This window comes from Pseudomyrmex gracilis, unplaced genomic scaffold (assembly GCF_002006095.1).
Source record: "Pseudomyrmex gracilis isolate BER0280 unplaced genomic scaffold, ASM200609v1 scaffold_102, whole genome shotgun sequence".
Lineage (NCBI taxonomy): Eukaryota > Metazoa > Arthropoda > Insecta > Hymenoptera > Formicidae > Pseudomyrmex > Pseudomyrmex gracilis.
Genome location: NW_018020686.1, coordinates 414,920 through 427,499, shown reverse-complemented (window position 1 = coordinate 427,499; position 12,580 = coordinate 414,920). Strand labels below are relative to the sequence as shown.

General features: G+C 43.1%; 1 protein-coding gene across 2 annotated transcripts in view; it reads left to right on the top strand.

The window, feature by feature from the left end:
• LOC109855929 (serine/threonine-protein kinase S6KL-like) overlaps positions 1–11,703 on the top strand; it is a 63,369-nt gene extending 51,666 nt beyond the window's left edge. For both annotated transcript variants that reach the window (XM_020430654.1, XM_020430653.1), the window contains 2 exons: positions 10,760–10,984; positions 11,224–11,703. In XM_020430654.1, coding sequence (XP_020286243.1) covers positions 10,760–10,984; positions 11,224–11,367 — 369 coding nt within the window. In that variant the 3' untranslated portion in view covers positions 11,368–11,703. The remainder of the gene's footprint in view (positions 1–10,759; positions 10,985–11,223) is intronic.
• Positions 11,704–12,580: the final 877 nt, after the last annotated feature.

Genomic DNA, 12,580 nt, shown 5'->3' with positions numbered 1-12,580 from the left:
TTTACACGGGATAGGATTACTAGCCGCAACGTCCAATCTCCAATGTGGGGAAATGGAATTTGTGAATCACCAAACACTAATGCTGGCTATATATATTGTAGATTTATTCTGTAGTAGTTATCGGAGGCTCGACGAACAGTTCGCCTTTCAACCTACGTGCTCAACCGAAAGAAACTGGTTCGAAAAAAAAAAAAAAATTCCTAAGATCCGTTAGACGGATTCGATTGAACCTTCAGGCTCGCGATCCTTGCAGCGAGATCATTGAGCCTGTAGGTAGATCTGACAAGTATACAGGATGTCCCATAATTGCCGTCTAACTGCTCGTAGGTAGATAGGAGGGGTTATTCTAAGACGAAAAGTTTTATACCACTTTGCAAGATTCGCAATATTTAACGAAATATTAATTAACAAAGATCCGCTAATCAGCGTGCATCCGGCGTAAGGACAGCCCAGTCTGTCGCGCCGTAGCGACGGAATACAATAGCGCGGATAGCACGCTACCCGAACGCAGCCTGTATGCTGTCTATGTATGCGCATGTTGTTCTATTAGTTCCTCCCATTCCGTCGCTACGGCGCGACAGACCGGGCTGTCCTTACGCTGGACGCACGCTGATTAGCGGATCTTTGTTAATTAATATCTCGTTAATTATTGCGACTCTTGCAAAGTGGTATAAAACTTTTCGTCTTAGAACAACCCCTTCTATCTACCTACGAGCGGTTAGACGGCAATTATGGGACACCCTGTATGTTGTTGAAATCAAGGAGATAGTTTTTCGCGTATCGCGCTGTACAAATAAGTTTATAAAAATTACGTCGTTACATAACTCTGTGGTCCGCGCACTGTTGGTTTCGACTCGAGAGATTTTTTTAAGTTATTTACTCCACAAAATGTCTTATCGGATATTTTATACCGAAACCGTCAACCAGCGAAATATAAAAGAAGGTAATTTCCTCGGAGAAGATATTGCCGGCGATGTTTATGTGTATGTATATATACACACACATACATACGGGCCGTTCAATCCGCGCGGCGGCGATCGTTTTATCGCGATATTTTAATGTCGCCGTTAAAAAGAGGGTGGTTGTTCGCTCAGTTTACAACGTCGTCTTGCGCCACGGGGGAAGAGCGCAATCTTGATTCGCGTTCGCGAATCTAACTCGCTCCATTAGAGACCATCGGCTCGTTACCCCTCTTTGTGCGTGCTATTAAACGTGAAAACACTGGTGTTCTCTCAGAGGATATCAGGCGACAAGGACGAGCGGCGTTTTATTGCCGCCGGATGCGCGCGTTTACACGACTCGTGAACAACGTCGCCAGTGTCCTCTCGTTAACGCAGTTTTCGTTCTCGGATTGCGAGGGCCTCTCCATTTCAATCGCGGAAGAAACTGCGCGGCGATCGAAAAATAATAACGGGATAACTCGATTTAACAATAACGAGGAAAAACAACAAATTCAAGTAAGTGTTGTTGTTTCTCGAAACATACCTTCGCGCGCGCGTTTTTTAATTCACGTTGTTTGAAAATTACAGTCCGAGTACTTGAGTCCCTCACTTGGGAGCGAACAGGTACCGCTCGGATCTTCGCGATGTAGCGCGCGCGCGCGCGCGCGCCCTTGGCTCGTTCGAGGGCGACGCTTAAAAAGTTTCTCGGAGAGAGAAGCTGGAGAGAAGCCGACAGAGGAGGAAAACTTCTGCGGATATACTTTGCAACTATGCGCGCCGCAGGATCGCGCGCGGCGGTAGGACACAAGAAAACGTTCGCAAGGCAAACCGGCAATGCAATCTTAATCATAGACCTCTCCGTTTCTCTCCGTCGTTGCGCGGCGCCGGGGCGGGTTTTGCGGGTGAAAAATCGGCGTGCCGGACGACGATAGCGTGCGGCGTTTGTTGTCTCGGCGCGCACGATATCCGTCCGCGCACGCGGTCTCGTTGTTGCGGTCATTTCCTTTTGGAGAAAAAGGGAGAAGAAAAGAACGCAGAAACGGTACAAAATGAAGAAGCGGTCGAGAGGGTAAAAAGCCTCGGCCGGATGCGTATCCCGCTGGCCGGGTGAAATTGCGCTTGACACAGACGTCGTCTGTGGGGATCGGTCTCTCAAAAAGCGCGAAGGACGCGAGTATTATTAATGGCGAGACAGGGGGTTTCGCTACGAAACGCCAGGTACGCTGCCAGCAGGTAAGACGGCGCGACATGCCGCATGTTCTGCGCCCGGCGTTCTCGCGACCGAGTCCAAGCGCGAGCTGGGACGCGCGTATCGACGCTGGGTGGCGTGTGTTCGACGTGGTTCAAAATACAATTATTTTTTGTAACAGTCAAAATTACAGAATGAACCTTTCGCGGGGACAGACATGGGTCTGTCAGACCCACCCAAAAATTGCGCATCAGCGTCTCTAGTAAAAAAATTAGTATTTTTCAAACGCTTTATATCTTCGATACCGCTGGAGATTTTTTCAATTTGGTTTTTGTTTTTTTTTTTTTTATCGACGTTCAAAACTTTTGATTCGAAGAAACAAAATTGAAAAACAATATCGATTCTTCGCGGAGATGTTCGATTTTAAAGTCGCGCGGGTCTCACGAGTCGGCTCGTCCGAGACTCGTGGGTCATTTTTTGAGGTCTGTCCGCGAAGGGTTAATAAAACGCAAAGAAATAATAAAAATACAAAATTTAATGAATAAATAATTGTTGACGCGTTGAGACGCTTCGAAGAAGAAAAATATTCTTCGTTCTGAGTTTGGAAATTTGATTCGCAGTTGGTTCGCGCGCATTAAAAAAAAGAAAACCAAACCTTTTTGTGTATTTTTTTATCGCATTTATTATCGCATCGGAGAGTCAACTCTTCTGCGATAAAAAAACTCTGAACTCGTCCAAACTCGCCGGTTACATCTCGCCACATCTTGCAAAACAGGTATTTCACGGTCATTATCGTCGACAGTTATTTATTTATTTTTTTTTTTTTTTGATTTTTTAATTCCAAAGGACTAATTGAGGGAACGTCCGAGTGTGAACGTTACAGCGAGAAGATCGCGGACGATGACCACGGAAATTTTCATCGGAATTACCGGATCGCGTTACACAATCCGCGCTTCACCTTCGGCAATCTTCGGTTCTTCAATAATCTCGTCTATTTAAATTCGCGTCGTTTATTTCGCGATCTCCGTCTCGGGCTCTCCGAACGCTTGATGACCGGGCTCTTTCTCTCTCCTGTTTTCGCTGCATCTCGCGTCGCAAACGACGAGGAACGACGAGATCGACACTTGGTTACGTGCAACCTACGATGCGCCTCCTGTTGCCGCCCCTGGTTGCCGCCGATGGTCTATTTATAGATTCTCGCGGTATTACCTGCCGCTGGAGAAACGCGCGCTCCTGGATCGCGTGAGCGCGCGCGGTGTGCGTGCCCCGCCGTAGGATACCGTCGTCGTCGTGTTCTCGCGCGCTAAGGAGATACACACACACACACACACACAAGTCTTTATCTCTCTTCGACAATCCGGCTGATATATCGCGAATTGTCCCGGCGATCGCTACTTTGTGCGAAGCGCGTTTTATTTATTACATCTGCGAATCGGACTCTCGTAGAATCCGCTAATGGTTTCTCTTATCTCGCGCGATATCGGAGACGATATCGCGCGATTTCGCAATATCAATAAATCATCTCGGAGACTCTCGGGGGTCCCGCGAGATGATTCTCTCGCTACTCCCGAGGCATCGCGCGAACGATTTAATCGAACGATTAAATCGCGATCGACGATATTTAACTTCAATAACCTTGACGTTGTCGTCGAGCGAGGCCAGGAAGAGGAAAAGGATCCACAGCGCGTGCTTGCCGACGCCGACACACGACGATGAGACCGACGGCGCTCAAAACAGACGTAGAAGAAGAAGAAGAAGAGATACTTTCTTATCGCGGCAAAAATTCCGAACCGACATTCTGATAGAAGACCGGCATATAATTTTGCACGATATCGCCCGTTCGATCGATCGACGGACGTTTCCGCGGTTTTTCTGACAGATTGTGAAAACGGCTCGTCTCTTTTCTTCCCCTTTTTCTTCTCTCTCTCTCTCTCTCTCTTTCTTTCTGGCTATTTATAGATCCTAAGTATCATCTCTAGGACGAATGGATATTCGCGATCGCGCCACGGCCGTTCCATTTCTCGGGAATGGCAGCTCTTTAAGGCAAGTGAGCTGGCCGCTATCTTCCATTCCACCCGGCGTGTAATTACACGGCTTGCTCCTGCGGCTCTTATTTCCGCGGTACGAAGAAAAAGGAGAGAGCCTCTCTCTCTCTCTCTCTCTGACCGAGACTATTTATAGATCATAGATTACTATCTGCGGTATATACGCGGCTCCTGCTATCACACACAAGCGTCCTACGGTCGCTAATAATTATCGTTACGTTTAGACCGGCGCGATTATTATTACGCTCGAGTGTCTGCGCGAGTCTCTTCGGTTCTTTCCTTTTTCGACGGCCGGTTTAGAAACGTCAGTGTCGACTTTACTGTTGCGGAATGATAAGTACGACGAAACGCGGAGGAAGAGAGAGAGAGAGAGAGAGAGAGAGAGAAAGGATTCGGATAATATCGAGGAGATAATGTCAGGAGGAGATTTATCACGGTTAACTTCCCCGTATCGCTGAATTTAATCTATGTGGAACGTTGACACGCGCGCGCGTGAACAGTTAATGTAGATTTACTGATAGATAACGGTCTTTCTCTCTCTCTCTTTCTCTCGCTCGCTCGATATAAGCTCGGCAAACTACTTGCCACGATTTGAATTCCACATAATTTTGTCAAAACTCTCAATATAATGTCTGGACATTTATATAAAATTTGCAATAAATTTAACAACGTAGTGTCGGGCTCACATAGTTTCCTAACTTCGAGCGAAGATTCATTTTGTGGATCCAATTATGTGCCCAGATTATGTAGGTGCGAGAAATATATGTTTGTTTTTTTATTTTTGAAACGTGCAAATTATTGCACGTTAATAATTCGAAATAAATTCAAATTGAAAATTCATTCTTCTCTGCGTTAGTTTGCATCGCATATAAATAAATTATCTAAAATTAATACCGTTTTTGACACTTTAGACTCTTGACACCTAACAGTTATATTTGCGCATGTTACGTGAGAGTGTTGTTGATCTTGTGTCTTGTTATATCTACGTGTGCTGGCGGTAATGAAAATGACAAATTTTGTTATCAACCATTCACTTGATAACATTTCAAGACACAAACGGTCGAGGCTTTTATGTTTATGTCGTCGAATTGTACTTTCTTGTTCGCCAACATACGCGTGGGACGGTCGACGACTTGACCATTTAATACCCGAAGAAGATCAAAATATATGATCGAAACGTTCTATTCGATGTATTTGTGAGTTTTTTTACTTGTTGAAAAAATACCACCCCGCCATCCGTGGAATATCGGCGTATTCGGTCCATTTATTTTTACGAACAAATATCTAAGTTCCCCCATTCGAGTGAAATAAAAATTTATATTTCGCACGAACGTCTACAGCACGTTGGCTCACAAAAAGCCGAATTAAATCTTCTTCAATTTTAGACGAACACATTTTTTGCATATTGCACAGTTTTTTGTTTTTGTTTTTATGCTGTCGCAATATTTAAGCAACAAAAAAGTCAGTTCGGAGAAAAAGTCTGAACGGTTACCGACGACGCCGCCGTCTCGAAGGACATTTTCCGTTCGCTCCGCATCGCCGTCGGAAAGAATTTTATCGCGAGGAGGATACTACGGGGCAGTAGTTTTATAAATAGCCATAGCATGCACGTGGTTTTTGCATGAGGCACCTAATATGCCTCGACGATTATTCCTGGCGCCAGCGCGTAGTGAGCCCCCTCGGGGGGTCCTCTCTGTGGTTAATGGGAAGTTAATGCCTGCTGTGTGTTAACTACGAGACCGACCGGTCTTTCTTCCTCTTTCCACGGGTCTCTTTTTTTTTTTCGTGCCGCGGTTGTTATTCCGCTTTTTCCTTCCTCCCATCTCTCTCTCTCTCTCTCCCGCATGCGATTCTCGTTTTTCCGTCGTTTTTCCTCCCCCCCTCCCGGACCCTCCTCTTCCGATTTCACGCGTGTACACCCCCCTTCCCCCTCGCACATTTATTTTCCTCCCGTGGAGCCCCGGCGTCGATCGGCGGCGAGATGAACACTACAGTGTGTAATTGAGCAGTTCTAATTGCGTGTACTGTTAGAGGAAGATGACTTGATCCTGATGACTTGACGGTGCGAGAGTATGAAGTTTATTTATAGCCGCGCGTGTGCAGGTGTTTGAACAGGTAGTTTCTGATACGTGTACGCGCTTATCTCTCTTTCTCTCTCTCTCTCTTTCTCGTTTCCGAGATTTTTCCTCGATGTTTTTTTTTTTTTTGGTTTTTTAAATACATAGGTTTTTGTTGCAGCAACAAAAGTTCGCGCGTATGCATATTTCATGTGTGTTTGTGAATAAATTCGTTACATACATATTCATTTCTTTTTTGTTTCGGTCGAAGCGCGCGCAAATCCCGATTGTGTATTGCGTCGCGCGGCAAGAGCCGCGAAGTTACACAAAATATTTGTGGAATCTCTCGAGCACCGCGCGCGCGCGCGCGCGGATATTCTCACACGTCTCCGTTTCTCTTTTCTCAAGAGCCGACGAATTCGGTATTATAATCACCACCGCGGTTATTGCTATTTGCGCGAGATTTTACCTTCTTGCGCGAAGACGGAGACCATCGTCATTGTCGCGCCGGGAATAGAAACCGGCCGGTCGGCCGGCCTGGTCGATGCACTTCGACAAGAAAACAAGTCCCGGCAAATACACACCGATCGTTCTACCTGTGATCGTCTACGCGCGAGGATGAGGTGTTTCGTGGAGCCCCCCCCGTCCGTCTCTTGGCGCAATCTCTCGATCCGATTAGACGCTTCTTTGTTCGCTCGAACAAACTCACGACAACGCAAAGCTGTCGGCTTGCATTTCTTACAGTTTTCTGAACGCTCTTGCTCTTCTAAGCCTCTTCTCAACCCTCCCCTCAACGGTCTCGTCTTTTTATTTTATATTGTTTATCTTAGGCTTCTCCCGAATAATCCGTAGGGTAGATGTGACGGGCGCGTGACAGCGAAGAGAGATCCTTTGTTCCGTCCGTCCTTCGCGGCGTTCGTTTTTTTTTTTTTCTTTGTTTTACCGATTCTCGAGTGTAAATCGGCGCTCTCGCTGTTTTACTCTCCTCCTCTCCCCGCATCCCCCCCTTTCGCGGATTCTTTGGTCGCGCGGAACTCAACTGAATGAATAAACTCTCAACAAAACAACAAGTCCTCTCAATTATTCTCTCTTCTTTTTCTCTCCGCGTATATATATATATATATATATATATATATATATATATATATATACACACACATACATACACACACATATATATATATATATATATATATATATATATATATATACGGGACTCTGTAGCGCAATTATACATACGACATAAGTCCACCTTGAAGCTTCCTTTTCGTTTCGTGACATCCGCTCGGCGCATCTCCTTCTCGACGCGTCGGTTTGTGCGTGTGCATGTGCGTGTGAACGCACGCGGACGGAGTCGCAGACCGCAGTCGCAGACAAAACCTCATTGGTTATTCTCGTTTCTTGCTAATTAAAACAAGAAGAGGACGTTTCCGATCGTAATTGGCAAAAAAAAAAAAAAAACTATTTCCTCGGTTTTTAAATATATTCTGAGCTTATTTTTTTTAATTTTTATATTCCGTTACGATATTGTTTGAACGTTAATTTTTCAAGATCTTCGAATTCTTTATCGCTACGCGCGATAAATTAATTTTTTTTCCCACACGTATATGTATACAGCAAGAAAACAATCCTATTAACACACACGCTTGCTTAACGGAATCACCGCGATTTGAAAATCTGCGCCTCATTTTCTCGGCCTGTTTACGGCCTTAATTACTGTAATAATCGCAACACTTTTTTTTCCGTGGGACGCGAAAAGATTCTCACGAAAAGCTTCGCGGCGTATTCGAGCGTTTCTCTTCTATTCGACGCATTTTCATCGGTCGTTAGATTATTATATACGTTCTAAAACATGGTCTTTTTCTCTTTTTTGTTAAAAAAAATTAAAAAAAAATTCAATCACTTCGAATAACATAAAGTTGTTCAAAAATTTGTCGATAGCCATTATTTTCCAGACAAAAGAGCGCACGGCTTTAAAAAATGTATGTATTCGCGAAAGGTATGTATACATCGTTAACGAACGTACTCGCGACGGCGATTGGATCGAGCCGGAAGTTCGAGTTTGCTCAACAATTAGCCGTGCGCCAACAGAGATTTGCGGGTGAACGTGTTATTTGCATTTAACACGATGTGTGTACGTATCCGCGTCTATATATATATATGTATTTTTCCGTTTGGTTGTTTTTTCGTTAAAAAAAGAATAAAACAAACGAGAAGAAACGAGAAGAAAAACATCACACGCCATCGTGCGAGTCTGTTGACCTTAAAAATTAATTACGCACACAATTAGCGAACGAATCTTGCGTATAAAATCATTTATTTAATGTATATTTTGATAAAAGAGACAAAAAATTAATTAGTTTTGTTATATTTCCCTTTTCACTAAGTATGTGGTGTGTTTTTTAAATCTTTTTTATTTTTTATTTTTTGCGACGTATATATAACATATAAAGAGATGAGTAGTAGTTATCCCATCCGCGGTGTCTATTTCGAGAATATCAAGCGTCGTGTCTCGTACGTAGGATGTGTCGTCAGGAGCACGTGGCAGGAAGTACAATTTTACGAAATTACGTCGGTAACACCGTCGCGCGCGCTCATTGTAACTTGATCCGGTGTAAATCGCATATTTTAATTTTAAAGGATATATGTGCCAAGAACTCGTTAACGCTCTCATCTGCGCGTCTACGCGCACATTGGAACAAATTTATTACAGCGTAGTAAATATCTTGAAAAATGTGACACATATACGTGTTATATTATACGTATGAAAACAGACAATTCTAGTGGATATAAAACAGATATAAAACTTCAAATTCAAATAGGATATAAAAAATTAAATCGCTAATATATTTTATATTCGTCGTCGTCTGCTCTTTCAACTCTATCGATCGTCCGTCGTGTCCGAACGTCGGCGCCGATCAGGCGGACAATTCGATTCGTCTATGCAGAAGAGAGATAGAGTTAGAGATGGACGGCGCTAAAAATCCATCTGCGATCTCGTAACGACGAGATCTGTACCGTTACTCTTGGTCAAGGTTTTTTTTTTGGCGAGATATATCGGAATTGATATTACGTTTCACCGTGCGTCCGGATCCTGATCAGATTCTCGCGTGGTCCAACGACCCGACCGATCGTCCTCGTCTTTTTCTCTCTTTCTCTCTCTCTCTCGCGCTTGTAAACAACAACATAAAAATTCACACGATTAGTTGCGGTAATATCGGGGCTAATCAGTCATTAGTATGCGCATATTTTTGCCGAAGACGCGAGGCGGAGGAACGAATTTACATAGAAATTAATGAAGTTTTTAGTAGCGGGATCCCGCGAGTCACAAATTTCTTCCTTGAGAAGAAGACTTTGCGGATATATTTGCGGAATTTTATTTTTGTCGTTATATATATATATATATTTAGTTTCGCAACTCCTTGTATTTTTTTTTTTTTTTTTTTTTTTTTTTTACATCGCTTTATATTTATTTAATTCCGAAGTTCGAACGTCCGAGTCATTGACTTCGAATTCCGAACTCGCGACGCGATTTAAGAGGCCATATATCTTTGGCCTCTCGCGTAATATTACACGTTGTGTGTTACACGAACAACAAATCTCACATAAGCGAGTTCTAAAAGGACAGCTGTCGCGTCGTCTCCTCGCCTCGTCCGTGAGGATCGCGCGAGATTGCAAACAAGACGCATTCCGATACACAACACGTGGACAACACGTGTTTGTGTCCGCGCTCCGTGTGTTCCGAAGGAGCAAGCGCGAAGGAGTTTCTCTGCCAAGCACGTGCAACATATTGCTGTTCGCTTAGCGCGCGCGGTTATATCGCGCCGTCGCGTACAACAATCGGCCGGCAGCGGCAACAAAGAGTTCGCAACGCGAACGCAATAAGATCCCGTTTTGCGCGTTCAACACGCGCGAGAAACGAACGCGGAGTCCCAATAGCGGAGAGTCCCAACACACAAAGCTGCACAACGCGAAGAAATCCTCGCGCGCGGCTCGTTCTCGCCGGGAGGACGATATAAGCTGGCGCGCGAGGCTTCTCTTGCGCGTGTGTGAGGTCGTGTGAGGTCGTACCATACGGTGGAGGGACATGAGCGAGCGAATAGGTTGAGGGTCGCGAGTGGCCGTTGACCCTGCCTCCTCGGTACGTACCTGTGTGTAGTTGGCCGCGGCGGGAGCGTGTACGAGAGAGCGCGCCTAGACAGACCGGAATATCACACATTGGTAATAGCTTCTCTAGTTTACCGGTCCGTCTCTCGTAAAAGGAAATATTTATGGTTTCCCCCGCGTCTCCCGTCGGTTTGAAATGGCGAAAACTTCTTCCGCGAGGTCTTCGATCCCGAACGCGAAAATATACGATTGAAATTCCTCAGGCCCCCTCCCCCCTTGCGAATTTTACAAAGTTTTCTCTTCTCAGAAGAATTTTTTTGAGTTATTTAATTTTATTTGTATTTTTCCTCGCGATTGTCTTTTTCGAAGTTTACCTTTTTGTCTTGTGTTTATCGAGTTCTCGATTGTTTCGTTACATAGTATCCGTCTACGGTGTCGTCCGAGGTCGTGCCCGACGAGGACGATTTAAATATCGCTGATTCACCAGGAAACCTGCCGGCGAGTGCTAACCTCTCAGTGGCGGCGAGGGATCTTCTGGAACGTCTCTTACAACCGGAACCTCGTTTGAGGATTCGATCTGTTCTAGGCCTTCAGCGAATTGCTTTTTACATGGGCTACGATCTTCAAAGTTACATGTTGAAAAAGGTGTTATGCGTATAACGATAAAAGAAAAGGATATTTTTCCATAATTTGTTAAAATTTCATGATTCGGTACTAAACTAGCATAATTTCTCTGATACTCTTAATCTTTATTTTTCTTTCATATAATAAAAGTTAAATTATAAATCTAACAAAAATATATTTTACACTTTGCTATAATTTCATCATTGTCCGAGAATGACAATTAAAAATTGTTTATTGTCTGTTTTGTCTGTCTCATCTAGGAATCTCCATTCCAGATCTTGGGATTGAAAAATCTGCAACAACTACAACAACAAGAAACAAAAACCTGGAAGAGCTTTGACCACGACTTTCCAAACTTCGAGTCGTTCCCTGGTGACAGAACCGCGCGATCGAGCCATCAATGATCTCATATGTTATATGACGATACGGTATAGTATCGTCTTTAATATTTCCCAAGTACACGTTCTAAAATGGCAACGCGTCGTAGAAAAAGATTTTTAAAGAAAACGAAATTTTTATTTAAAATCGATCTTTTATATATGAATGTTAATTGAATTTATATCTCGACGAATACATAATTTTGGCCAAATTTTATACTATCTACAAAACAGATTTACTTGTAAAATGATTTATAGTGCAATTTAATTTAGCATATCGACTCTCTCAGGAAAACACTTTTATGTGCACACAATAATGTTTGATCGAATGACGTCTGTGAATAAAAACATTTATTTTATCGACGTGTTGAATTTTCTTGTTGCTCGATCGATGTTTAAATATCCATTCTTCCACACTTTCTCATAATTTTATCAGATAGCTCATCCGAGTCGGATGAAAATATTGTCAAATATTTAATTATAAATTTGCGCACGCAAAGTGGATCTGATGATATAAGAAGCTGTGAGAATCGTCCAGACATCTGAAATGGAAAAAAAGCAGCAAGTAAATGAATTCTTTGCCGACGCCACTTGGTCTCAGTTTACAAAAGTTTTAATTTTTTTAAGAATAGTTAACAGTATTTTTTTTTTTGTTACAGTATCTCGTCGATAATACAATAAATTGCGATAATCGTAGTGCGTACAAACTAACAACGAAAAAACAAAAAAATAGATCCGGATAAGAAACGCAGTGTTTTTTTTCCGAAATGAATTGCGAGAACAATTTTTTCTCCTTTTTTGTTTTTTTTGTTTTTTTTTTTTTTTAATATGTATGTCCGTTCTTAAATTTCGGATCATCGCTCTTTCCTTTCATCTTTTTCTTGTCCGGTTCTCGGTGCTGCGTCTTAAAATTTTCATTGGATCTCTCGGGGGAAAGGAGCTCTTCTTTTCAAGAGTGCAATTAATTCAAGTGTGTTTACCGTGTATAATAATTATATATACATTATTATTCTTACATGTAGAGGACCTCTCTCTCTTTCTCTCTTTCTCTCTCTCTCTCTCTCTCTCTCTCTCTCTCTCACTTTCGATATATATGATACAACTTATTCTCTCTCAGATTACATCCCACGCAACACACGCGTCAGTAATCGATCACTGGCCGAATGTTTCTCTAAACGACATTGAAAAGAAATAGCCGACGGACAAACTGTGTCGGAGAAAAATTACGTGCAAATGTATG